We start from the raw sequence: 26760 nt of genomic DNA, 5'->3' as shown, positions 1-26760 counted from the left end.
ACTATAATAGAACTCACTAGAAAAGGCTTGACCCCCCACCCCCACCCCCCCATCACCGCCACACCCGAGCACCCAGGCTCCCGCGGAAGCTTTGCAAACCGGCAGGCTTGGGGGATGGTGGCCTCTCACCGGACAAGGCGGAGGGAGGCCGGGGGCTTCCAAAACTCACGCGGAATTGTGTGTGTGAGTGTGAGAGAGAGGAGGAAAGGGAGGGCGGGGAGGAGGGGAGAGAGGTGAGGGAGAGAAGCCGGAGGGAGACGGAGCAGCACGGGGAAACCAGCAGGCTGGGCGGTATTTCAGTGCAACCAAGAAATGACAGACTCAAGTTTTTAGTTTTAAGACTAGAAAAAAAAAAATGCATCTTCCCCCCCATAACCACATTGACCACGCGAAATATTTTCCAAACAGAAAACTCAGGCGCACAAACAAAACCCACAAATATGCACACACGTGATAAATAGTTTAGAAGCCCGGGAAGAGCAGAGCGTCGTCTCCGTCGCGCGTCGGCCACGGGTCCTTCCACCTTCAGGAGAACATTTTGAGCGGAGGATCCGGTGTCTCGGGATTCCGAACTTGCTGGTAGCGAGACTCAAATTTCAAAGGGGCTGGAGCCCGCGCCCTGCCCCCACCCGCGCGGCGGCGGGCGGGGCCGTGGGAAGCGCTCCGGCCGGTCCCCGGCGGCCGCGGGGGGGCGCCGACCCCGGGCCGCGGGTGGGCGGGCGCGGCTCCCGTGGGCACCGACTTGCGCGCCGGACTTGTGGTGGCCGCGGGCGCCGAGGGCCGGGCGCACACCGAGGTAGTTGGAGGGAAGGTACAGCAGGGAGGACACGCGCGGGGTCCGCGCGCGGGTCGGGGTCCGGGCCGGCATCACCGGCCGCTGCCCGCGTACTTGGCCTTGGTGATGAGATAGAGCACGATGTCCTGGTGGCCGCCGAACGCGGCGATGTGCAGCGCGCTCCAGCCGTCGCGGTTGGCCAGGCGGATGTCGGCGCCGAACTTGACCAGCAGCTTCACGAGCTCCAGGTTGCCGTCGATGACCGACTGGTGCAGCGCCGTCTGGCCCTCGGGCCCGAACGAGTTCACGTTGAACTCGCAGTTGGTCATGTTCTGCAGCAGCGACTGCAGTTCCTGCGTGTTGCCCTTGCGCACGGCCTCCTGGAAGATGCGCTGCGTCTGCGGCGCCGAGCAGGTGGACAGCTCGGCCTGGCTCATGCTGCCGCCGGGCGCTGGCCGCAGGCCGGGCCGGGGCTCAGCGCGGGCGGCGGCTTCGGCGCGGGCCCCCGGCTGCCTCGGGGCGCGCCGCGGCGCATGGAGGGCGCGGCGCCCCTGGGCCCCGCACGCCGCCGCTAGGCGCTCCGGGCAATGGGGGCCAGGGGCCGCCGCCGCGGGACCCCCGCCACATCCAGCCGCGCCCGGCGGGCGGGCGACCGGGGCGGGCGCTGCGCTCGCGGGGCCGGCCGGGCCGGGGCGGCGGCGCCGCGCGCTCCCGGTCCTTGCTCGCTCCGGCTGCGGCTCCCACGCAGCCCCCACGCGCCTCCCCACGCGCCGCTGCACTCGCCCACCCGCCCGCCGCGCCTGGGCGACTTTTACCTCCTTTATATTTGCATAACAATAGGGCGCCCGTGACGCGCGCGCCGGCGGCCCGCCGATTGGGCGGCGCCCGCGTGGGGGCGGTGCCGGGGCGGGGCGTGTCGGGGGCGTGTCGGGGGGGTTGTGCAGCGCGGCAGGGGGCGCTGGTCGCCGGCCGCACGGGGCCGGGAGCCAGGTGGCCGCGTGTGTGTGTGTGTGTGTGTGTGTGTGTGTGTGTGTGTGTGTGTGTGTGTGTGTGTGTGTGTGTGTGTGTGTGTGTGTGTGTGTGTGTGTGTGTGTGTGTGTGTGTGTGTGTGTGTGTGTGTGTGTGTGTGTGTGTGTGTGTGTGTGTTGGGGGGGGAGTCCGCGTCTCTACCGTCGTCCCGCCCACTCTCCCTCCGGCCACCCGGGGAATTCCAAGCTCCCTGTGAGGACAGATCAGGCCCGGCCCAGGGCCGAGCGCGACCCCGAGGGGACCCGAGGGCGACCTCCCCTGGGTGGGTCTTCGCGGGCATTTCAGACTCGGGGGGCCTGGGTGGAGATCCCGGGTCTCACTCTGCTCTCCTGGAGCGCTGGCCACGGACCCTCAGCGTTCCCAGCACCCCGGGCGCTCGCGGTGACGAGACCCGCCAAGCCCGGCCCGCGGGACGCATTTCCACGAGGCTGACACCCCCATGAAGAGCTCGGGCGTGTGACCTCTGCCACGCGGGGCCCTCCCGCTCGAGGACGGCTCCCCTGGCGGCCCGGGTCACCCCGAGTTTGCTCCCTAACTTGAGGGGCACGAGGGGCCAGGCCCTGAGGCTTCCGCCCTGCCCGGAGAAGCAGCAGGTCTGTAGGTGCGGAGGCCCAGGGCTGGGGGCGGTTTGGCAGTGGGGCTCCTCAGTGGGGGCCTGCCGCGCTCTCCTGGGCCACCCCCATCAGCACGAACGGGCCCGGTAAGGCCTGGCCAGGTGAGCAGCCCCAGGGAAGGTGCCAATGCTGCTCTGAAAGAGAACTCTGAAATGACTCATTTCCAAACAGTAAACGCATCTTTTATTGACACTCGAACACTGCAGCCCCATTTCCTCGATAGGATTGAGCAGTCCAGAGCTCTGCCGTGGTCGTTGGAAATTAAGGAGGAATGAATCTCGGAGCAGTAGGCCTGCGGCAGGGACTGGGATTGTTTCAGAGGCTGCTGGGAATTCCCGGGGAGGCAGCTCAGGGCCTCGGCAGGGAAGACCACCCTGTTAGGCCTTGTTTGGGGATGAGCTCGGTGGGTGTCTGCCCCATGCCCCCCAGGCCTCGAGACTCAGGGTGAGCCCTCACCTTGCTCCGTGACCTGGGAGGAGTTGCAGCCAAACCGAAGGAAACACTGGGCAAGACCTCAGGCCTGACCCTGGCTGACTCCCTCGGGGTCCTTCCAGTGGCCGGGGAGGGCCGCCAGAGCCCCTTGCTTAGCTCTTCTCTTCCTGAGGCTGGTGGTCCAGCTGCTCTGTTCAGACCTAACCACCCCACTACCCCCAGGAGCTCTCCACTATGCAGGTGGGTAAGCCCGGGGCTGTGCGTGGCCTGGCCGTGGGTGCCCCTATTGGGAGCCCCTCCTTTGCCCCACTCATCCTGTGGGGACGTGTCCATGGGCGCAGTAAGGGGGCCTGGATTAGTGGCTGCTGAACTGACCACCTCCCCAGCACCAGAGTCAAGGCATGGCTCGGAGGGAGGCCCAGCTGAGGCTGTCCTGGGCTCTGTGCACCCAGACCCACGTTCACCTCTGGGCAGGGACCCTTGGAGTGGGGAGGTGTGACCCTGTGCAAGGCCATGACCTGTTGGGCAACCCGCCCCTGCCTGCCGCTCCCTGGAAAAGCATGGAGGGGAGGGATCTCTGAGGACATGTCTAGGGCAGGACCTCCTTCCAGTCACATCTGTGGTTTTTGTGTATCCGCCAGGGCCTGGCTGTGCCCAGGGCCGTCCCCAGAAGGTGGTAGGTTCACAGAGAAGCCCCAGCCCAGGTGGGCTGAGGCCCCCTGGCCTGGAGAAGAGCATCTGGAGACCCCGCTGGGTCCGGGAGCAGAGCCTGGGAGAAAAGTCCCATTGACACCCCTGGCGGGCGTCAGACAAAGGGCCCCTGTGAGCTCAGTGTGGGAACGCGCGGCCGCCACCTCGAGCCATGAAATCGTCAGCTCGGTGCCCCTGGCAGGGACGGTGCGGCTGGAGTGGCCACAGGAGCGTAGCCTGAGGTCGCTGCCCGCCCCACCCTTGCTTCGCAGCATGGGTCAGACAGGTGTAGCTCCGGCTACCACCTGGGCCTCCCCCTCAACGTGCTGCTCGTTTGTGGGGCTGGGGTGATGGCCACCCTGTCCACCTGTCCACGGGGAGCCGATGGAAGGCCCGTGGCTTCTGCTCCACCGCGGCTGAGGGTAATTTTTCTTGGGGTCGCTCGGGTCCACGCCCCATGTGCCAGGAGCTGCCCTGTTCAAGGACAGGACAGGGAGAGGGACATGTGGGGCACGGGCTCCAGGAAGCACTTGCCCATGTTTGCTGAAGGACATGTCCAAAAGGAGGATGTTTGTTCCAAATGCCTTGCGGGGGGAGGAGGCTCATCCCTGCAGACCCAGTCCTGGGGCTCAGAGAAGCCCCTCCCATGTGCGTGGCATTCCTTGGTGGTGTGGTCACTTCCACAAACAGGCAGGGGGCTCACTGGCTCTGAGGGAGAAGCCCTCAACCTGGATCTGGGGGGACAGACCCAACCCTGACTGCAAGCCTGGACCCCTGTCCTCCTGGGAGCTGGCCCAGGGGCGACACCCTGGAAGGCCATGGTGGGATGGAGTCCAGGGCTGGAGAGGGCTCGCACCTCCTTCTGGAGATCCCTTCTGGGGTCCTCCTTCTGGGGACCTTCCCCAAGGCTGGGAAGGTCTGGGAGGGGCGGCCGGGAGAGGACAGTGTGGAAGGGGCGATGGCCAGAGCTGGGCCAAGGCCCGTGGCCACCTTAAAGCGCTCGGCAGGGGTGGGAGGGTGAGCGGGCAGGCGGGCAGTGGGGGCGGGGCTTCCAGCTAATTCATTAAAATGTGTCGGGGAGCGTGGGAAAGAGGAGAGTGTTTCTTCCCAGCAGCCCAGACACCTGGTAGAAGGGCCGAGAGGATAGAGATCAAATAACAAACACTCAGCCCCGGGCCAGCGGCGGCCTGAGCGGAGGAAGGACGCCCGGGGCAGGAACTGCAGCAGACAATCGCTGCAGCGGCAGGCCTGGCACCGGGGCCACAGCCCACCCTGTCGGCCTGGCGTCTGACCCCTAGCCCAGAAAGGGGCCTGAAGCGGTCACGGGGCACGGAAGGCACTTCCCGATGGGCCAGGACCAGGGTGGGGGCTGGGGCCTAGGATGGGCTGGCAGGGAGCGAGTGAGCCCGGAGGGTCCCCGGACAGACGCAGCCAGTCTGGGCAGCAGAGGGGTGGGGAGGCGGGAAGCCCAGCTGGATGGGGCGGGCGTGGCGTGAGGACCAGGTCCCAGTCAGCTGTCCTCTCCTCTCCCTAGAGGGCTGCGCAGGGGGAAGGGCAGAGCGGAGCTGGGGCCGGACCTGCCTGGCGGGCCTGGAAGGACACGGGCCTCGTCCCCCTGAGCCTGTGGTCCTGGCCTCTCCCTGGCTCCGGCCTCTGTCTGTCCAGGGCCGGCTGCGACACCAGGGCCTCGGGTCACAGAAGAGTCTCCAGGATGCAGCTGGGCTGGGGAGCGGGGCCGGCACCCCCGGCTGCTTCCTCTTAACCCTACGGGGGGAAGGAGTGTGGACGGGGCTGCCGTCCCAGGACAGGACGTGCGGCTGGAGGTCCTGCTCTTGGAAGCAGCACCCCAGCGCAGAGGGTCCCCGCCCTGGTGGGCGCCCACTCACCCTGGCACCCCTGCCCACCCCTTTGGCTCGGTGGCAGAGCTGGCCCTCGCACGCAGCCCACGTCCCTGGGATGGCCTTCCTCTCTCCATCTGTGGGGCGACGCCCTGGCCCAGCAGGCCCCTGGGTGAGTGCCTGGGACGGCATGGCACCGTCCGTGCCCCGCGGGCCTGCAGGTGTGCCCCGCCCTGGGGAGAGGCGGCACCCTCCCCCGCCCCCAGGCCCCGCCACTCGGAGGCTTCCGCCTGGCTCCTCAGCAAATCTGAGCTGGTTTCCGCCCTGGGGCAGGAAGGACAGGAAAGGGATGTGAGCCGGGGTGGGTGTGCATTCCTGGGGGTGAGCCAGGAGGAGGCAGGCGAGGGCAAGACGGGTCTGTGCCCAGGCCCTCTGCTCGCAGGAGCCCCGACCCGGCTCCACCGCCCGGCCCTGTGGGCCCTCTGGGTGTTGGCACTGGCTCTGAGCCTTAGTTTCCCTTGGGAGTGGGGGCAGCAGCAGCTACTTCCTGCCGTTGGGAGGATGGAGGCTCAAACGCACATGTGCTCGGGGCCCTCCAACACGGTGCTGACTGCTGGTCTCGCTCACGCGAGGAGGCCACCCAGCCCTGAGCCTGCGTGAAGGAAAGAGGCCCTGTAGGAACATGGCCCAGCCGGGGCCTGTTGCCTAGGAAGGACCCCCATCCGCGCTCACTGGAGTCTGAAGCGCCAGGAGGGTCTCGAGGGCAGCCCGGCTGGGCCCCGGGCCCACTGCGGGGAGTGAGTGGTGCAGGGGCCAGCACGTACCGCCACAGCAAGGTGGGTGGACCACGCAGCACATGGGGCCCAGCCACCCGTCCTGCACCCCTCCAGCCCCGCTGAGCGCCAGCAGACTTGGGGAGCCCCCCCCCCGGTGCGGCCCTCGCGCCTCTGCCCAGGCCGTTTCCTCCTGCAGGCATGCCTCCCGAATGCCTCCTTGCTGAGCGCCGGGCAGTTCTTGGCTCAGGGTCCAAGCCTCCTGCCCGCGAGGAAAGCGCCGTCTTCCCGGGACGGCTGCGAGGGACTGAGCGCGCTCGGGGCTATGGGGTGAGACGGTACCCAGCAGCGGGAGTCCACGGCCACCACCCGTGCAGCTTTTCCACTTTATTGCCGGCTGCCTGGGCCCCCAGGGGTGAGGCAGGCCACAGGGCCGTGGGCCCAGTCCTCAGGAGGGGCTGCTGGCTGGGCTGGGGGCTCTGCTCGGCTCGCGGGAGCCAGGGACACCTTCCAGAACCTCTCGGAAGTTCTCGGCGACTCGGCCCAGGTGGGAGCCCTCCCAGAAGACTTTGCCGCAGCCCGTGCAGCAGTAGAAATGCCGCAGCCCCGGCCTCCGCAGCACGCCTGCCGGGACCCCCGACAGCTGCAGTCGGGTGCCGTCGCCCAGTGTGGCCGGCACGCGGCTCTGCAGGTCCTCCTCCTCCAGCCAGCGGCAAGAGGGCTCGTAGGTGCAGCCCCCAGGGGCCTCCTCTGGGGTTGAGCCTGGACAGGCGGAGCAGCCACCCTGAGCCCCCGCCCTTAGGCATGCGGCCCCCACCCCACTCTCTCCAGGGGCCCCTCCTTCCATTTCCCTAGCCACCCCCCCACCCTGCCTCCCCTACCCAGGGACCTCTGGATCACAGGTGACTGACCCCTCTCTCTTCCCAGCCCTCCCTGACACTGCCCCCCAACCCCCCAGGGCACAGGGACCAGCCCCTCAGAGTGGTCCCCTCTGCCCCATCCTGGGGGGGGTCCAGATGCCGGGGCCCCTTGTGTCCTTGGTGGGTGCTCCCAGGGCTCACCTGTCTCCCGTTCATCCTCGATTTGGGCGGCCTCGTCACCTGTCAATCAAGGATGTCAGGGTCTGTTCTAAGGATAGACTGGCAGCCCCAGCGCCCACAGGGCACCTTGAAGTGCCCAGCCTTTCCCCCACCCCCAGCAGAGAGGGCAAAGGGCAGGGGACCAAGAAGCTTTGGCGCCAGCCCATGGGAACTCACACCTTGGGAGGTTCTTGGGGCTCAGAGGTCCCTGGGAACCATGTTCTGGGCGTAAGATCGGCCGATTAGGGAACTTGGGGGCCTGAGAACCGGCGGGCAGGGGGGTGGGGGCGGCCCGTCGGTGGCGATGAGCAGATAAGCCCACTGCCAAGGAGGGAGTTTCGCAACCAGCCAGCACCAGGTCGGTGGGCGGGCAGGGGCCCAAGGGACCGCTGGAGCTCAGGGTGTGGGAGAGACCCTGGGAGGCGGCCTCCTCCTGACCCTGCGGGAGGGCCCCACCCGCACCGAGGGCACGGTGTGACGGCCAGGCCGGCAGCAGCCAGGGGCCAGTGCGGGATGGAGGCGGCGACGGCCGAGGAGCCCTGGCCAGCAGGTGGGAGAAGCGTCCCCCAGGCCCGTTGACCCTCGTAATTTGCTTGGCAAACATTTCTTTGCAGATGGTTCCAGATTAACTGCAGCCAGATCTGAATGGACGAGGCGCCCACACCAGCCCTGTCGCCCCCGTGGAGCCCAGCGAGGTCATGACCTCCGTCTGGCCTCCCTGCTCCGCCACAGCCTGTCTGGCCCCAGCCCTTACCTGCCAGCTCGTGAGGGTGCTGCCCAGGACAAGTGTGAGCCTCTGGGTGGGATGTCGGGGGCTCGGCGGGGCTGGAGCCGGGGGGGGCCCTGTGGGGGGCGCTGCTTGTGCCCTGCCCCTCCCCCCAGCCTCCAGCACGTCCTGGCCATGTTGTGGAGAGCTGAGAGCTGCACAGGGCCGGACACAGGCCGTCGTGACAGCTCAACCACTACGTGGGTGGCCCCAAATCTCCGAGGGAGGCGGGAAGGACAGTGAGAACAGCTGGAGGAACACCAGCTGTGCAGAGGGGCCCGGAGGCACCCCGGTCTCAAGCTCACCCCTTCGGCTGCCCCAAGATGCCCTCTGTAGCCACCCCATCCCGCCCTCCACGGAAGGAAACTGAGGCCGGGCCCCTGAATAGGACCTGCCCTGGTGGGGGCGGACAGCGGGGCTCGCCCTCCTTCCTGTGCACCCAGGCTCACCTGCGTTCAGACCGCTACTGGGCAAGGCCAGCGATGCAGGTGTACGCAGGTGAACGTGTGCGCTCTGCCCGCGTGCGTTCATCTGTGCGCACGTGACCGAGTGTGCACGGGCACACGTGTGAGAGCGCATGTGCCAGTGAGCGTGTGTGTCTTCATGTGCAAGATACACATATGCGTCCGTGTGCAGGTGCGCTCCACGTGTGGGGCAGGGTGACTGAGCAGGGCCCACGGCAGAGAAAGTGGGGGACACTATTCTGGGGGCCCTGAGTGCTGGAGCTTCCCGGTCTCCTGGACCAGTGGCCTGCACACCACACAGAGGGGAGCAGAGGCCGTGGCCCTCGTCCCAGCCCTGGGCACTGTCCACCCCCACACCCCCACCCTGGCACCGGCACCTCCCTGGCCGTCCCCGGAGGTTAGCCCTGGGAGCATGCAGCAGCTGGGCCACTGCCCACAGACTCCACGGAGCCCTCTCCTGAGCGAGGCACACTCACCTGTACCGCTAGGGCCTTCTGGGTGGCCGCTGAGCCACACAAGCTGCTTCATTACATCCTTGGAGACCTTCAGGTACTGGTGACAGTTGCAAGCCTAGGGACGGAGGAGGTGCTGAGTCTGTGGAGATGCTCTCCGTCCCTCCAGCCCCAGCCCTGTGTTCCTTGCAGCTCTGGGTCTGCCCAGGGGGTTTCACAGAGACGCACGACACCTCCCTTCCTCTTCTTGCAAGACCATGGGACGCACCACCTCCTGGGAGCCCTCCCTGACTACGTGGGCTCCAAGTGGGCCCTGGGCAGGCTCTTCTAAGTCCTAAGATGCTAGAGGCCTCTGCCGTCACCCAGCTGTCCTCCCTAAATCCAGAGCCAAACCTGGGCCCCCTGGGATGGTTCAACATTGGTGGGGGACGCAGGCCCAGCATCAAAGGGTCAGGGTGGGCGGCCCTAGAGTTGCTCTGACCCCTCAGCCCATTTTGGGGCATGCTGGGGCCATGTCAGTGTCCATGCCTTTTTTTTTTTTTTTTTGTGGTATGCAGGCCTTTCACTGTTGTGGCCTCTCCTGTCGCGGAGCACAGGCTCTGGACGCGCAGGCTCAGCGGCCATGGCTCACGGGCCCAGCCGCTCCGCAGCATGTGGGATCCTCCCGGACCGGGGCACAAACCCGTGTCCCCCTGCATCGGCAGGCGGACTCTCAATCACTGCGCCACCAAGGAAGCCCGTCCACGCTTCTTGATGACTCCTGCTGCCTGCCCTGTGCCAGGGGCTGGCATGGTCTGGCGGCTCCTGGGCACCGAGTGTGTGAGGGGCAGAGGAGCAAAGCCATTTTCGCTTCCACGCAGAGTCCGGGTCGAGGACACGTAGCGGGCTCAGCCGCACCGACCTTACTGTCCCCGAGGGTGGGGTGGGGCTTGTGGGGCCCATCCTGCCCTCGCAATGTGGCCACCCTGGGGCTGCTCCATGACAACCGCTGCCTGGCGGGGTGTCAGGTCTGGACATAGGATTCCCAGAGCGAGGCAAGAAGATGGGGTGGGGGGCCCGGGTGCCCGCTGAAACCCAGCTCCCAGGCGGGTACATGCAGGTATCCTGTCACGGGAGGGGGGGTGAGCCTGTCCACGGGGAGGAGGGGCCGCGATGGGTGCTCAAGCGACGGCTCCGGGCCCCCTCCTCACCTGGTGAGCCCTGTCAGTGCCCTGGACGACAGAGCGCCTGGGGTGGGTAGTAGGCGGTGGCCACGGGCTCCTGGAGCCACGGGCTTGGGGCGGGGAGAGGGCTCCTGCCCTGCCACCCCCCCACCCTCTTCCCACGGCCTTTCATCACGGAGCCTGCTTTACCTGTGGCCTCACTGCTTGGCCTCCAGCATCACAGCCCGGGGTGGCGGGGGGTGGGCAGGCGCCAGAGGGCGGGGCCGCCTCTGCTGGGGGGCTGGGGGGGGCGGGGCTGATCCTCACGCAGGACCCTCCCCTGGGCCTCTCTGGGGGCCTCCCCCCACCGACCGCGGCCAGACTCTGGGCTGGCCTCCAGCACAGGGAGACCGCTGTGGGCTTTGCCCTCCTGGTTGCAGGTCCAGGGGCTCTTGGGGCAGGAGTGAGGGCAGAGCCCAGGCTGCAGGTCAGGCCCGTGGTCACTCCAGGCCCAGCTGGGGAAGAAGCTGAGAAGAGGCGGGCCGTCTAGCCTCCGGCCGCTGCCCTGGGCTGCCTGCCACAGAGGCCCAGGCTCTCCCTGTCCAGGCCACCCGAGGGGACAGCACCAGCAGGTGTGGGAGGGACGGCTAGCGGGAGGAGGGTGGGGTGGGGTCCTCCGCAAGGGGTCCGCCAGCCTTCCCAGGCCTGGTGCTGTGTGTGCCTGGGCGGGGCCGCCAGCTCACGCTGAGTCACTGCGCAGACAAACGCCGGTGCTGTTGTCCGTGAGGGCCGGCCCCGCCCTCGGGAAGCACCGGTGCTAGTTTTCCCACGGCCGCTGCCCACTGTCGGGTCTTGCTGCCACCCTGGCCCCCACCCCCACTCCCGGCTGGAAAAGCCGGTTCTGGGCCACCTGCCCACCCCCAGTCCTGTGGTCCCCATCTGTAGGAGGGCCTGGCACCCAGGGCTTCCCTGTCCATATCCTGTCCACCTCACGGCCCAGCAACGCTTGCCTCACCACCTGCTGTGGGTGGCCGCGGCCCTACCCTTGTGGGGCTCGGCGCTGAGCGCACAGCCATCACCCTCCCCACGCAAAGGGGGACGGAGCCCCTGACCTCCCGTTGTGGAGAAGGGGCCTCCGAGGGGCTGAGTAGCTTGCTCACGGTCACACTTTGGCTGACCTGGCAGGGTCCTTACCCTGCCAGCCCCCAGACAAGGGGGTGCGTGCAGGTGGTGTCTGAGCCAGGTCCACTTCCTGCAGGGCGTGTGCAGACCCCAGCCTCGGCTGCCAGCAGGTCTGGGCAGACGCCAGTGGGGGGCCATGGGCGCCCTGGACGGGTGGACAGTGTGGTCTTGTTGGTCCCGCCCCGTCTCCTTGCCCCCATCCAGCCTGGGAGCCTGGGGGCAGGGTGGGCCTCCACCCCCAGAGCCTGGCTGGGTGGGAGGGGCCAGGTGAGTCGGGCAGGAGGGGCTGGGAAGGTTCCTGGCTCCCCTGTCCCAGGGGTCCACCTGCATGCCTGCTTGCCACAGCTTCCGAGGGTGCTTGGGGCCAACGTCCACCGTGACGCCCAACCCCAGGGCATGAGGCTGCCTCTCCGGGGTGGGCTGCCAGCCGGGACTGGCCCAGGGAACTGGTGGTGGTCCGGGACCCAAAGCCAGGCAGGCCAGGTCTGGTGGTCCGCCCTCTACGGCCTTTTCCCTCCCCCCAGGCCCAAGGAGGGCAGGAAAGGCCACTTTCCTGGGAGGCGCCCCCAGTCCTTCGCTGGGCTTGGCGGGTGTGCGAGCTGGCGCCCTCCGTTCCTCTAAGACTGGGACTTGGGGAGGGGGAAGCTGGAGGGCTGAGGGGTCGGTTCCCAGGTGCTGGGAGCCATGCCCATGAGCAGGCCAGCTCTCAGCTCTGAGCCCAGGAATCCCACCCCCACCCATCACTCTCCCCGGGGAGTGACTGCCACCAGCGCAGCCAGAGCTGAGCAGGGACGAGGTCACGGGGTCTGTCCTGAACTGTGTGTCCCCAGGCACGTCTGCTCCCACCAGCCGTGGACGCACACTTGCCGTGGTCCGTGGTGTCTGCTGTGCCACCAGGTAGTGGACGGCTGGTGCACCGGTGCCGGGAGTGGGGAGAGGGCTGTCACTGGCAGGCCGGACTGGGCCACAGAGTGCGGTGGGAGGGGCCTCGCACACACTCCTGCCCAGAGCCCACCAGCCCCTGCCAGGGCTGAGAGCAGCGCCGTGCGAACTGCTTATAAACACCCTTGAAGCCCCATCAGCCCCGGGCCTCCCCGAGTGGGGTGCTGAGGGGGGCGCGGTGGGAGATGGGCCTCACCAGGGGCTGCCAGGGCACAGGGCGTGAGAGAGGACCAGCGGTCCCTAGGGGACAGGGCGGCAGGAAGTGGCCTTTCCAGGCTGGGAGCCTAGTGGAGGGACCCAGTTCTGAGCAGGACCTGGGCAAGGCTCCCCGCCCAGCCAGCAGCCGGCCTGACCATGCTCCCTGGCAGGCCAGGCCCACCACCCAGTGGGATGTGAGGTACGGTCAGTCTGGTACCCAGGCCCCAGGAGGCCCCACGGGCAGGGCGGAAGGGGGCTTGGGCTGAGGAGCTGTGACACGCTCTAGAGTAGGGGCCCATTTCTCGCTCACTTACAGCAAATTTACAGCAAAGCACAGAAGAGCAGAAGAAAATAAACAGCATCCCCGCGCGGGCACTGGGCGAGAAAAGCCAGCGTGGGGTGGCGGGGTCTCTGGCACCTCCCCGTACCCACCTACACTCGGCAAGTGTCTCCTACTCGTGCCAGAGGGGCTGCAGGGCACCAGTGTCAGTTCCCAGGGCCCTATGGCCCATTTGGTCCCTGCCAAGCGCCACCCCCTGCCCCACCTTGCCTGAGGTCCTGAGAGCGGTGGGTCCAGAGGCCTCCCAGGGCTGCCTTGTGCACCATGACCCCCCAGAGCTGACCCCAACAAATGGTGCAGGGCCAGGGGCAAAGGGCTGGCATGAAAGACCCCCGGCCTGGGGGCGGGCCTGACACCTCGTGGACAGGCACTTAGGCGCCGCCCTGGGTCTGCTCCGCACCTCACTCTCCCACGCTGTCCGGCAGCACTTCGAGGGGTCCTGGGTCAGCTGCCCCCCGAGCCCCCTTCAAGACAAGCTGGCCTGGCCCAGGAGGGCCCTGCTGGCCCTGGCACTGGGTCGGGGTCTGGGAGAACTGGGGCCCCTCCCGCCACAGCCGAGACCCCAGGCACTTGCAGGGTTCAACCCCCCACCTGCCAGCCAGGGGCACAAGCTGGGGCAGCAGGACCAGGCCCCAGGCCCCCGGGGAGGTGTGTGGTTGAGATGGGGCCTGCCTGGGAAGGTTTAAAATCCCAGCCAGTGCTTTTCTGACCTGTGAAGCAGGCTTGCGGCCCTCTATCCCCACTGCTGGAGACCTAGGATGGCAGCCCTGCAGGGGCCCCGCTGTGTGCCCGCCCTGCCCCCAGGCCCAGGAAGGTCAGTTCCCACAGGCCCGGCCCCTCCCCCACCAGGCCACGGTCCATCCCCTTTGTGGGGCCGGGACAATGTCTCCGCAGACAGAGCGGGGGATGGGCCTCTGGCGCTGTCGGCACCCTGGGGGGTCAGGGGCCACGGGTGCCGGGGCCTGCGGTCTGTGACAGACCCTGACAGCGCCAGGTCTGGGCACACGCGTGTGCACTGGCACTCCGCAGGCGTGTGTCTCAGAAGCACCCAGGTCCTCGGGGTGCAAGGGCACCAGCTTTGGAGCAGCTGAGTGTGTCCACGTGTGGGCGTGAGTCAGGCATGTGAACACGGAGCCTGTGTGACCCGGCATGTCACGTGAGGACAAGGGGCCTGCGTGAGTGGATGTGCCTTTGAGTGCTCGCCCAGCAGCCTGCAGTGCCCCGCACGGGGGTGGGGGTGGAGGTCCGGAGGTGTGTTCCTGGGGTGGGAGGAGTCCTGACCGGGAGAGTCCGCCTTTCCCAGCAGATGGGGAGGGGACAGTGGCATCTGGGACAATGGGAGGAAAGCCACGTGCCCCGGGCAGAAAGATAAGCATGGTGTCCAGGACACAGTCTGGACGACACAAGGCCTGACTGAGGGGCACTGCCCGGTTAGGGCCACCCCGGTTAGGGACACACGGGAGGGTCTGAGCCCCTCCCTCAGGCTCTCTGGGGCCGGCAGGCCTATGGCCCGGGAATTGGTCACCCCCGCCCTGTGTACCTTGGTCCTCTCAAGCCTTCACCCCCTTCTCCTTCCAACTGTGCCAGCCCCGGCCCAGGGCCCACTTAGGACCTGGACGTGCAGACCCCGCTGCATGGCGACAGCCGGACTGACAGCCCAGCTTAGGCCATCTAAAGCCAGTCAGAATGAGACCCCACGTCCAGCTCACTTGGATGGGTCGGGCCAGTGTCCACTGAGGCAGACAGAGGGGTGTGAGCCACTGGGCCTGGACAGGTGGCCAAGTCCCCCCCTTCTCGTCGCATCCTGGACTCTGACACAAGACAGTCACAGCCCCCCTCCAGGGGGGCCAGGGAGAACGCGGACCACTATGTGAATTTCAGATGAAACATGGGATTCTGCTCTGAAGTTCGCGCTTATCAGGGTCTGTCCTTGCATTTCCCAAGTCCGGCACCCAGCTCTCCCAGGCTCATAGAAGGAACAGAGAAAGTGAGAGAGCTGCACGGGAGGCCCCGGACGTGCTCCCACGGCAGGGAGACCCCAACGAGGAGCAGTGCACACTGTCCCCAGGCAGGCATGGCCAGGACCCCCTAGCTCTCTCTGTGAGGTGAGGGTGGGTGGGTAGCCACGTGCCCTGGGTTACATCAAACAGAATCTGGGCCAGAGGATGCCCTCTGGACCCAGGCCCTGGGGTGGCTCCCCATCCCCTTTGGCCCCTCAGCACCTCCCCCTAGGCAGCACATCCCCCTTGACGCCCATCCCTGGCAAGACGCTGGGCAGCACACACCCCCACTCCGTGGCCCCCAGTTATCCCCACTAGCTGGTTTTCCCCCTCCCCCCACCGTCCACACCGCCACAGCCCCAGCACCCTCCTAGGCGGCACGTACACCTCCCCTGTGGCCCCTGAGCACCCCACTGCGAGCACATAGCACCCCTCCCTCGAGCACACCCCCAGGCGGCACACAGCCCCCTCCCAGTGGTCCCGAAGCCCCCCCCCCCAAGGTGGCCATACCCCTCCACCGTCCCCGATGAGCCCGGGAGGCGCCCCCTTCCCGGGGCTCCTGGGCACCCCCAGCGCGGCAGGCGCGAGCCGTTCCCAGACGGGGGAGGGGCGCGGGCCGTGAGAACCGCCGGCGGCGGGCGCGTGGGAAAGCGGGAGGAGGGGCGGCGCGGAGGGCGGGGCGCGCCTGGGAACGGCCCCCGCCCCCGCCGGCCTTTGAAAGGGCCACTCAGGGCGCCCGGCCCAGATTCAAAAGCAAACGGCCGCCCGCCCGCCAGCCTTCCCGCGCCGGCGGGGGCGGGGGCGGAGGACCTCGGCTGCCCAGGGCCGTGTGGGAGGGGGCGGGCGCCAGCCGGCGGAGAGAGGGGTGGCAGGCTGGGGAAGTCGGGGAGGGGCCGATGCGGTACGGGTTGGGGGCAGCCCTGGTTGTCCTCCTCCCACCGACAAGTGGAGCTGGGCCCTCAGACAGCAGGTGGCAGCCCTGCAGCCTGGAGTCTGTCACCCACTCACATCAGGCCTGCACAGGGGGCCAGGGGACAGTCCTGCCCCCGTGCTCTCAGCCCAAGGAGAGGGGGGCTCCAAAGGGTGGTGGTATTCCCAGGATTGGGCTGGGGGCCTGGAGAGCTTCCTGGAGGAGGTGACATATAAACTGGGGCTTGGCAGGCCTGATGGAGAGAGTGGGTGCTCAGGTGCTGCAGGAGCTGGGGTGTGATGTGGGGTCCAGTGCGGTCAGGAGGGACCGGTGTGGACAGCAGGCTGGAACGAGTCAGGGCGCTGGCAGTGTGGAGGGGTGGGCGTGGGGCTGAGCCCAAGGGCAGGCGTCCCCCGGCCCTTCCCCCTTCCTGCACCTTCCAGGGCCACTGAGTCAGGCCAAGCAAGAGAGGGCCCCCTCTTCTACTGCCACCTGCGCCTGGTGCAGTGCGTCTGACGAGATGGGGGGAGGAAGAAGCAGTCCCTACCCAGCTCAGCCCCCCACTTCCCGGGGGCCCCCCCGCACTGCACTCTCCCCCGCCACTCCCCCAGCTCCAAGGAGGAGAGCACCGTTCCTTCTCCCGAGGCCCTGCCCTACCCCTGGCTGACTGGGGGCACACCTAGACCCCCACCTGCCCAGGTATCCACCTGCCACGCTGCTCCCCTGTGGAGACCCCGTATCCCTGTGGAGACCTTCAGGGTCTGTGCTGGTCCCAGGTGTACCCGATGATGGGCTCTCAGCAAAGCTCCACCCACAGTGGCCCCGCTCAGGGTGGCGGGTGGGCGGAGAGTGGGGCTGCCTGGGAGGGGCTGGGAAGGGGGTGCCCCCACACCCCAGCCGGTCTGACCCGTGCGGATGGGGAGGGGCAGGTGGCCGGGTGGGAGTGGGGGTGACACATGCCTGCTCCTGCTGCTTGCCCACCCACAGGGCACCCACTGCACTGCCCATCGACCCAAAGGCCCCTGCTCTGTTCGGACACAGATGGAGTAGTCACTGCCTGGCAGGCCCTACTCTGTCACCCTGAGGACCCTCCCCAGACCCAATCCACAGCTCCCTGGGGCCTCCTCCATCTGCAGCCCTGAGGGGCTGGCTGCCTCTGGCCCCTGACCCCAAGGCTGGTGAGCCTGTCTTGCCTGCTGCATCCGGGGCTCAGGGGACAGAGGGTCTGCAGAAGCTAAGCCCGCTATCCTGGGCCAGGCCCCCTGTCTTTGGAGCTGGCAGTACTCAAAAGGAAGAAGAGACCACCTTCCCTGCTGGATGCCAGCCTGGCCCCTGGGCCCGGTCATCCCTGCCACCGACCCCAGCAGCGGGGTGGGGGGCAGGGGCTTTCCTGGAAGGGCTGCTTGGTTTCTGCGAAAGCAGCTGTGGGCAGTGTGTGAACGAACACACAGGCGGGGCTGCTGCCAACAAAACCTTATCTACGGACCCTGAAGTCCGCATTTCATGTGATTTAGCTCGTGGGCTGTGATGTCAGACATCTGGGGGAGGGTGCGCCTTCTGCCCTTCCGCCAGCCCCAGCCCCGGCCACAGGACCCTCGGACTGAGATGGGTGCCCTCCCCCACCCACCCCACGGGCCTGGCTGGCATCGCCTGCCCCTCGCTCAGAAGGCAGGTCATCTGCGCCCCGCCCTCCCTCCCCTTTCTTTCGAGCCCACTGAGCGGTGGTTTAGAGCTGGACTGACACCTCTGGCCAGTGGCTCCTGCTGGCTCCGTGGCTGGGGCTCAGAGAGTGGCACTGATGTGGGCCAGGAGGGCACAGAGCAGCAGGATGGGAGACCCCAGACTTTGTGTTTTGGGTGTCCTCTTGCGGCCCAAGGTGTCTTACTGACCTTGGGCCTGAGAGCACAGAGCCGAGGGTGCCCACGTGGTCTCTGCCCCTCCTTCCAGATCCAAGAGGCCTGTCCTCTCTGGCCTGCACTAGCTCCCCCTGAGGCCATGTCACACCAGCCTGTCTTGGGGCCAGCGTCTTGGCCGTGGCTGTGGACTCGTCCCTCCATCCTGTGTGTCTGTGCACCAGTGTGCCCGCCGTCCCACCCTGCACTGTGACCTGTCTGGGCTACACGCCTGTCCTCTGTCAGGCGAGTCTGCGTCCTCTGCGTTCTGACTTGAAGCATCTCGGCCCTTTTAAAAAGTGAACATCCGTCAACATCCAGGAGGTACATCCTGGGGGGGGGCCCAGACTGCACATGGGAGCACCTCTTAGAAGCACACAGTGAGGACCAGGGTCCAGAGGGGAGTGGCCCTGACCGCCGGGCCCCGGGGCACCTTCCCCGCAGACAGACACAAAAGGAGCAAGGAGCTGGGTGCCTGGATGGGCGCCTGGCGGGAGCTGGGCTGGGGACTCGCACACCCGACCTCCCCGGGCGCTGACCAGCAGGTTCCCTGGCCCAGGCTGTTCCCAGGGCCTCAGCACACATCTCGGACCGCATGGGGGCCCCTGGTAGCCCTGCGGGGGGATGAGAGTCCCACGTGGGGCAGGCATGGTGGCAGACTACCAGACGGCTGGTGACCAGGCAGCCCTGCGTCCGTGCGATCCAGGTCCTCAGTTCACGCCAGCCCAGGATCCTTCCTAAAGAAGTAGGCCACCGGGAGCAGGGGTCCCCAGGGCCGTGCGATCCAGGTCCTCAGTTCCCCCAAGAGCCATCTGGTGGGAACCAAGGCTGGGCTCTGGACGAGACCCAGAGGGGAGGGGCGGGACCGAGAGGAAGGCCCTGCAGGCTTGGGGGAGGGCCTCCTGGGGCCATCAGCTGGGCCCACCCTGCTGTCACCTCCGGGGGGCTACGCTGAGCTTGCCGACGGGGCCAACACCCGGCTGGCATCCTGAGTCTTGGGGCGTGCTGGGCCCCAACCCCTGATGAAACCTGTCTGGTAGCTCCCGCCACCCCCGAGGCCTGTGACAGGAGCCAGCCGCCCGGGGTCTCTGCCTGTGCAGGGTAGGGGCCGCTCCTTCTGCAGCCTCTGTGCCTGTGTGACCCTGGGGGCACCGAGTGTGGGAACGGGGCTGGGGGCCACGTAGCACAAAGGCCGGGGAGGGGCGGGGTCAGTGGCCGCTGCGCCTCTTCCTGTCTGTTCCTGCATCTGCAGTTGGCCCTCAGGGTATAGGGAGGGTCTCCGTGCTCGGGGACAGGCTGGGCATGGGCGCCCCGGCCGGCCCCTGGGTCTGGGAGGGCTCCGGGGCCCCCACCACTGCAGGCCCCCAAGTTGTGGGTGTGTGCGCTGGGGGGCCACTGGCCCGAGGTTCCCCTCGCATGCCCAGGCCCCGAGAGCCCTCTGCCCACACCCGTTCCCGTGCCAGAGATCAGCCTGGGCGGCCTCCTCCACCCTCTCAGGGCCCCTGCCCAGACCTGGGGTCTCCCGGGGGGGGGGGTCTGTGAGCCTGTCCCCGAGGCCCAGCCTCCCGTAACTGCAGGCTCCCCGCCCATCACCCTCCCCTTCCTGGAGACCCCTGAGCTGGCTCTGCTGAGAGCTCCCTGAGGTGGGGTGACTGTCATCCTGCAGTGGCCTCTCCCCTCCTGGGGCCCACTTCTAAGGGCTGACGTCACTGGGGCCACGGCCCAATCCGCACCACAGCAGAGGGGGCCGGAGGAACAGAAAAATAGACGTTATGCCCGGCCACGCCTGGGCTCCTGCTTAGGGTTTTTTTAAACTCAAATTTCTTTGATAAGATCCTTTCCCATGGTGGACAGCACTGGGAATGTCCTCTTGGCGGACGTTCCCGATGGACAGTCCCAGGCCCAAGTCGCCAACTCCGTGGGCCAGGACCCTGCCCTCTACGAGAGACCCACTGCCCCTAGCCCACTGGGCCCCGGGGTGGGCGGGCGGGCCACCTCCCTGTGACAGGGGCCTCCCCCACGTGGCCGGGCACACAGTCCCTCCAGCCTCACTTGCCCTGGCCTCGCACCCCGACGAGCAGCCCCGAGAGTGGCCGGGCAGGCTCTGGGAACGCTTCGTGTGTCAAGTGGGTTTTCCCTCTGGGAACAGCACCAAAATAGCAGAAGGAAGGAAAAGAAAATGGAAACTCAGCCTGGCGGCGGGAGCTCTCCAGGGAGGCGACCAGCTCTGGCCTGGGCAGGGGCAGCAGAGGCTCTGAGCCAGCGTCCAGGGTGCTCGGGCCCTCGGGGGCGCAGGACAGGACCCTGCCGGCTGAGCACAGCACGGAGGCGCTCTCTGGGTCAGTCCTAAGCGTGCTGCTCCCTGCTGGCCGGCGGCCAGTGCCCTTTGATGTCCAGATGGGCTTAGGAGCCACCCTGGCCCTGGCCGTGGCCTCTCAGTGCAGAGCAGGGTCTGCAGCCGCAAGGAGCTCCTGGTCACTGGGCCTCAGGCCATCACCTCGGGGCATCTGTGCAGCCCCTTTTCTGGGCTTCTTGGGGTCCACCTGCGAGAGGGCCACTGGTTCCCCTGGGCCGGCCCCGAGGACAGCATCGCTCTGGCGCTGGGTGGGCAGCCGTTCCCGGCCGCTGCTCAGGCTGAGCTCCTGAGGGGAGGCCGCGAGTACCGTGGCCGAGGGGCTCCGGGGGCAGGCGGCGGGGAGCATGGCCCGAGGTGCCCAGCCCGGGTGCAGACACTGCTGCAAGTCGGCAGTGAGACTCCTCTGCTCATCGTGACCAGCTCCACGGCCTGAAGACCACGGTGGGAACCAGTCCACTAACCCAGAGCCAGCTGGGTCCTCCCACCCTGCCCCGGATGCTTCTGTGGTGAGCGAGGCTGGGCTCAAATGCAGAAATCCGAGCTTCTCAGGGACCCCCTTCTCTGCCCGCCTGGCCCTGCCATGCCGGCCTTTTGGGGTCCTTGTGCACAGATGTAGATGTCCCCAAACAGCTGTCTGCCACCCAGGGAGGGTCCTGCCCTGGGGCACACCCAACCTGCCTCGCTCTGGAGCTGAGCCCCGCTGGAGGCTGCCGGACAGCCACGGGCCTCAGAGGCTCCCCGGCCCTGGGACCCCCTTCCCGACTAAGGCCCACTGGGCGCTGCTGCCCAGCCTCACACCCGGGCTCCCACCTGCCACCCGTGTGGCCGCACACACAGGTCTGCCTGGCGCCCCGCCCCACTCCCGGCAGCCCCGTATGGCCACTGGTGTGGCCACCTTCTGCTTCTGGGCCCTGAGCCGTGGACCCTGTCTCTGTCCTCCTCACCAGCTGGGCACGTGTGTAATGTGTGCACATCTACCACAGAAGGACAGCGCTGGGCAGGGCCCCAGCTGGGCAGGAAGCCCCTTCCCCCCGCCCCAAGAGCTTGGTGTACCCCGGCGTGCCCTCCAGACCAGATTCCCGAGAGCCCAGACCCAGCACCTGCCGGGCCGCCGGCCAGGGGCTCAGCCTAAAACCTAGGATCCAGCCGCGCCCGTGAATCGTATCCTGGATCTTATGTGCCTCGTCTTTGCGCGCCCCCCCGCCCCCCCCCCCACCTTACATGGGCAGGTGCACCACCTGCTCCAGGTCTCCTGCCTCCCCGCCCTGCGGTTAGAATGCTGCAAATCTGTCCCGCCTGCTGCGGCCTCCCTGGGCCCCGCTGCCCCCTCGGGACTGTCTCCTGTCTCCCGGGGGCACTGGCTGGCCCCGCCAGAGTGCGGCTCTGTCTCTTGCCTTTGCACCAGCTCCACGCCCCCCTACGGGGCCCACGCCGGGGCAGGGCAGCGGCGGGGCCAAGAGGCAGGGCACACGTGGGGCGAGGGCAGCGGGGCCCTGGGTGCTCTTCCCGCGAAGGGCAGCGGCCGCCCTCTGCGCCTGGCCCTCGCAGGTCCGAAGGCTCAGGCACCCCCCAGCCAGTGGCCTGCGGCGCGAGTGGCGTTTTCCTCCTGGCTACCCAATTTCCGTTTTCTCAAGAAGACACCAGCAGAGGCTCTGAAAAGCTCAGGAAAATGTCCCCCCGCAGGCCTCGCCTGGCGTCCTGGGGTCTTTACAACACTTGCAGCCTGGAGCAGGGACCCGGTCCCGTCCTCCCGAGCTCCAGCCCAAGGGAAGGCACTTCCCGCCGCCCGGCTTGGCCACCGTCCGTCCTGGCAGGGCAGGGGCCCAGCTTCTGCACAGACTGCACCCCAGGCCAGGCGGTGGGGGTCCAAGGACCTGAAAACAGGGGCTTCCCTCCCTCCCCCCTCCCTCCCACCTGCTGGGCGCCGGCCTGGGGGACTGTGCAGAAGTGCGGGGCCCCGCCGGCCTCCACGTGTACCCGGATGGGGGAAGCCAGGCTGAGCTGTCACCAAACAGCTGGGCTTCGGGAGCCGCTCCCAATGCAACATCGTCATGGCCTGAACTCCAGAACATTCTGGGAAGAGCCAGCACCCTGCACGGGGACTGGCCCCGGCCCTCCCTGCCTGCCGCACCCGTGCAGACCCCAACGCCGAGGGCAGCCATACCCCAGCCCGGCAGGGCCGGGCCCAAAGGCCGCATTGCCTCCCCTCAGCTGCACAGCTCACGACAGGCCAGCAGGGGAGGGGAGGGGTGCCCCCTCCCTGGCGCCCAGTCCCCAGACTCCTCACGGATCTTAACCTTGGGTACGGCTGCCCCGACCTGGGGATTTCCTCAGCCAGACCTTTCTAGCCGTCAGGGTGGACCCAGCAGCAATCCATGGCTCTGGACCTTGCCCTCGGAAAATGGGATCCGCCCCAGACAGATGCACTTTGGTGGGTTCCCTGTATTCCCTCCAGAAGCCCAGTGGGAGGCCAGCCCTGGGCCAGGAGGACATTCCCAACCCTGAGCTTGGACACTCGCCCTGAGCTGCCCTTTCACTCTCAGCTGCCCACCTTGGCCATGCGGGCCCCGACGCTCTGCCACCTCTTGGCCACAGACTACAGTGACCGCCCCTCCCCCACCCCACCCCCGCCAAGCTCCCCCGTGCCGTGGGCATGGGCGTCTGGGGGTGGCGGAGAGGAGAAAACGCACAGACCAGGCAGTGGCCACTGCTCACATGGGCAGAAACACCAAGGCCATCCCGCCACCGCCAGGGCCTCGCGGGCCTTGCCCGTCAGAGCCTGGGGCTTCCACACTGGCCCAGGGCCAGCAAGGGGCACGCAGCACCCACCTGGCAGCGGCTGAAGATGTCCGAGTGGGTGACACGCACGTTGAAATGCCTGATCACGGCTGTGGCTTGCTGCCGGGCCTTGAGGGAGCAGTCCACCGAGAGGCAGCGCCCAGCCCCAACCTGGGCCCGGAGCTGTGGACACATGCAGCCGTCGAGCGGTGGGCCAGAACCCAGAGCCCACCCAGGCCCCGCCTTCCCAGCTCCAGGCCGAGAGCCTCCGCTCTGCCCAGGGTGGGGCAGTGGTGCCGCTCAGCCCCCCTCCCCTTGGCCCCACGACAAGCAGACCCTGAGGTGTGGGCGGCTCAGGAAGTCGAGGCTCAGATGTGAGTCATCTGTGGGGTCCTCACCTTGTGGTACGGCAGCCCTGAGGTCAGGATGACCCTCCCCTCCTGCCTGGCGACCTGGGCGGGAGGAAAAACTGGCAGGTGAGGGTGTCAGGCCAGCTCCTGGGGCTGGGGCTTCTTTTGCCCCCCTTTCGCCAGCCCCCGCCCCCCACCCCGTGCCCCAGAGCTGTCTCCGCCTGGCACCTGAGTGGCCACCAGATTCCCGCAGGCTGAGGCGGGGCATCCCCTCCTGTTATAGATTTGGTCTCAGAATCGTGCAGACGCTTCACAGAATTGCAAACAAAATTAAATTTAAAAAGCAATTTCTAAAAACCCAAAGATGAAACAAGTGAACTACAAAGACAGAAACATTCCAGATGACACGAAGCCACAGTGAATCGACCATGTATCTCTAGGGCTACAGACCCAAAATGAAAAATACCTGGCAGTAATACTATTGTTGGTGATGATAATATCAACATTGTTATTCTGAAATATCTGTGTGTGAATTGTAACATAAAACAGATGGGTGGGCTTCCCTGGTGGCGCAGTGGTAGAGAGTCCGCCTGCCGATGCAGGGGACGCGGGCTCGTGCCCCGGTCCGGGAGGATCCCACGTGCCGCGGAGCGGCTGGGCCCGTGAGCCACGGCCGCTGAGCCTGCGCGTCCGGAGTCTGTGCTCCGCAACGGGAGAGGCCACAACAGTGAGAGGCCCGCGTACCGCAAAAAGAAAAAAAAAAAAAAAAAAGGGCAAGGAAGGGACCTGAAAAGACGTTTCTCCAAAGACACACAAATGGCCAGTATGCACATGTAAAGATGCTCAACATCATGTCATCCGGGAAACGCGAGTCAAACCACAAGGAGACACCACTTCACACCCATCAGGATCGCTTTTATTTTACTTCTATAAAGGAAAATAAGTGTTGATGAGGATGTACAGCGATTGGGAGCCCTCATGAGATGCCGGTGGGAATGTAAAATGGCGTGGCTGCTGTGTGAAACAGTGTTGCAGTTTCTCAAAAAATTAAACACAGAATTACCATATGATCCAGCAATTCCACTTCTGGGTATAGGTCCAAAAGCACTGAAAGCAGAAACCTGAACAGATGCTTGTACATCAAGGTACATAGTAGTAGCACTATTCACAATAGCCAAAAAGGTGGAAACAGCCCAAGTGTCCACCATCAGATGACAAAAACAAATACACACACACACACACACACACACAATGTACAATGGAATTTATCCAGCTTCAAAAAGGAAGCAAATGCTGACATGTGCCACAGCATGGATGGACTTTGAGGGCGTTATGCTCCCTGAAATAAGCCAGACGCAAAAGGACAAACATTATGTGATTCCACTTACATGAGGTCCCTAGAGGAGTCAAATTCACAGAGACAGAAAGTGAAACAGTAGTTACCAGGGGCTGTGGGAGGGGGAAGAGGACAATGATTGCTTAATGCATATAGAGTTTTTGTTTGAGACGATGAAAAAGCTCTGGATATAGACAGTGGTGACGGTTGCACACATTGTGAATGCACTTAATGCCACTGAATCGTACACTTAAATACGGTTAAAATGATCAATTTTATGTTATGTATATTTTACCACAATTAAAAAAAAGCAATAAGCAAGTGGTTACTTCGTAGCGGTAACAAATATATATCTATGTGATTAATAAAAAAGCAAAATTAAAAACAAACACACACAACTGAAGTAAATACGAAGAAAGACCCAAACAAAAGGGCAGTCGAGAGTAAAACCAGGAGTGACAAGAACGGAAGGCAGACGTCCCAACAGCAATGACAGGTGCAAGAGACAGTGGACTCTTATCGGAGTTCTGTCAAGCTATAGCTATAAACCCCGCAACATTCTTTTTCAGAAGACAGAGGAAACAGAGTTTTCAGGGAAAAATGGCCCCAATGAAAGGTCATAGCAAAGGAAGTTCTTTTAGTGAAAAAGAGCCTGCTTTTTCTTGGAGTGCATGTGCATGTCCATACATCATAAACTCGAAAAGGGACAGAATACATAAAACAGATTTAATGATGTCTAATTTTTAGAACTAAGAAAAACCACAATGTGTTAAAAATACTGGAAAATAATAGCAGGTAAAACGGAAAGCAGGCAAGAAAGCTAAATTGACCTAAAATCCCTGGATTAATTTTAACTTTAGACATTGTCAACTCAGAAATAAATGTTAAAATTTCTAGGCCAATCACTAAAAGAACAGAAATAGAATTTATAACTTTCAAACTAATAGAGGAAAAAAATAGAAACAAGGATGAAAAAGACAAAAAAATATAGGAAATAAAGGGAAAAAAGATCAGAAGAAGTAGGAGAAATAGAAAGCACAAGTTATATAGTACAACTAAACACAAATTATATCAGTAATTACAATAGATGTAAATGGATTAAACTTGGTTTGGATTAAATTGGTTGAAAAGCAAAGACTGTCAGACTAGATTTTTAAAAGTCCATCTAGAAGCAGTTTGTAAGTACAGTAATACACCTAATAAGAGCAAAGAAAGGTTGAAAGCAAAAGGGTGAGAAAAGGATATACAAATACTAACCAAAGAATGCTGGAGAAATGGTATTAATATTAGTTCAAATAGACTTTACTGCAAAGAGCAGTACTAGAGCCAAAGAGGTTCACCTCATAATTGTAAAAGATTTCACTCAACAGGAAGATATAAGAATTCTAAAAGTTGTATGCATGTGCACCTAATAACAACTTTAAAACATATTAAGCAGATACTGACATGACTACAAGGAGAACTTGGTGAACCCACTGTCGAGGTCTTCGATAGAAGCAGGCAGAAAAACAACCAAACAAGATATGCAAGACTTGAGCAAACATTAAGTAAGCTTGACCTACTGAGCGTGTGAGAGCAAGAGAGGGAAAGGAACATGGCTGGAGGAGACTGTGGCCTTTTAAAGCCACATGGAACATTTGTAAAAAGGATCATCTGCTTGACTACGAAGCAAGTCTTCACAGATATCTAAATCAGCAGTATACAGGCTACAATTCAGATAGGTGAGAAATTGATTTTTAAAAGATAACTAAAAAGCTCCCAAACCCCAAGCTTTCTGAAACTGAAAAACAGCCTTTCAGAGAACTCAAGTCAAGTAAGTAATTATAACAGACGCCCAAAAATTATTAAAACGAAAAAGTAATGAAAATACTACATATCAAAACGGATGGAATGCAGCAAAAACGGACTTCAAGAAAAATTTATTGCCTTGAATGTTTACATCATAAAATTTTAAAGGCTGAAAATTAAAGAGCTAAACACTCCACTTGGAAATAACCCCAAGCAAGCAAAAGGAAGGAAACTGTAAAGATAAGAAGAGAAATTAATGAGACAAAAAACACAAGAATGAAAGAGAAAGGATCAACAAAGCCAAATGCTAGTTATTTGAAAAGACTTAGTAAATTGACAAACCTCTGTGCGATCAGGAAAGAGGGGGAGCACGAGCGAGCAGCAATCAGAATGAAGCTGACCACCTGCAGGTACCGCAGAGCTTTCGCAGCGGAGCCGGACACCACCGCGTACGCGAAACACTCTGTGAAACGGGCACATCCAGAAAGAGGTACGGACTACCAAGTGACTCAAGAAGATGCAGACAACTAAGTAGTCCTAAAACTACTAAATAAGAAAGAATCAGAGACTCCTGGAAACGCCTCCCCCCTGAAACACCAGGCTGAGGAGGCCTTGCAGGAAGTCGGCCAATGTT

At 64.0% G+C, this 26760-nt stretch overlaps 2 protein-coding genes across 12 annotated transcripts in view; both read right to left on the bottom strand.

The window, feature by feature from the left end:
• Positions 1 to 313: 313 nt before the first annotated feature.
• Positions 314 to 1526, bottom strand: NRARP (NOTCH regulated ankyrin repeat protein). Its single transcript, XM_067742541.1, has one exon. It carries the CDS (start codon positions 1210 to 1212, stop codon positions 868 to 870), a length of 345 nt encoding a protein of 114 aa, XP_067598642.1. The 5' UTR covers positions 1213 to 1526; the 3' UTR covers positions 314 to 867.
• Positions 1527 to 6523: 4997 nt separating this feature from the next.
• The window catches only part of EXD3 (exonuclease 3'-5' domain containing 3), a 76477-nt gene continuing 56240 nt past the window's right edge, over positions 6524 to 26760 (bottom strand). For all 11 annotated transcript variants that reach the window (XM_067742503.1, XM_067742510.1, XM_067742504.1 and 8 more), the window contains 5 exons: positions 23051 to 23104; positions 22704 to 22835; positions 8937 to 9030; positions 7213 to 7251; positions 6524 to 6913 (listed from right to left, as the gene is read on the bottom strand). In XM_067742503.1, coding sequence (XP_067598604.1) covers positions 6600 to 6913; positions 7213 to 7251; positions 8937 to 9030; positions 22704 to 22835; positions 23051 to 23104 — 633 coding nt within the window. In that variant the 3' untranslated portion in view covers positions 6524 to 6599. The remainder of the gene's footprint in view (positions 6914 to 7212; positions 7252 to 8936; positions 9031 to 22703; positions 22836 to 23050; positions 23105 to 26760) is intronic.

Source organism: Pseudorca crassidens, chromosome 7, assembly GCF_039906515.1.
Source record: "Pseudorca crassidens isolate mPseCra1 chromosome 7, mPseCra1.hap1, whole genome shotgun sequence".
NCBI classification, from domain to species: domain Eukaryota; kingdom Metazoa; phylum Chordata; class Mammalia; order Artiodactyla; family Delphinidae; genus Pseudorca; species Pseudorca crassidens.
Note: the sequence above shows the minus strand (reverse complement) of the source record. Positions and strands in the feature narration are given on the sequence as shown.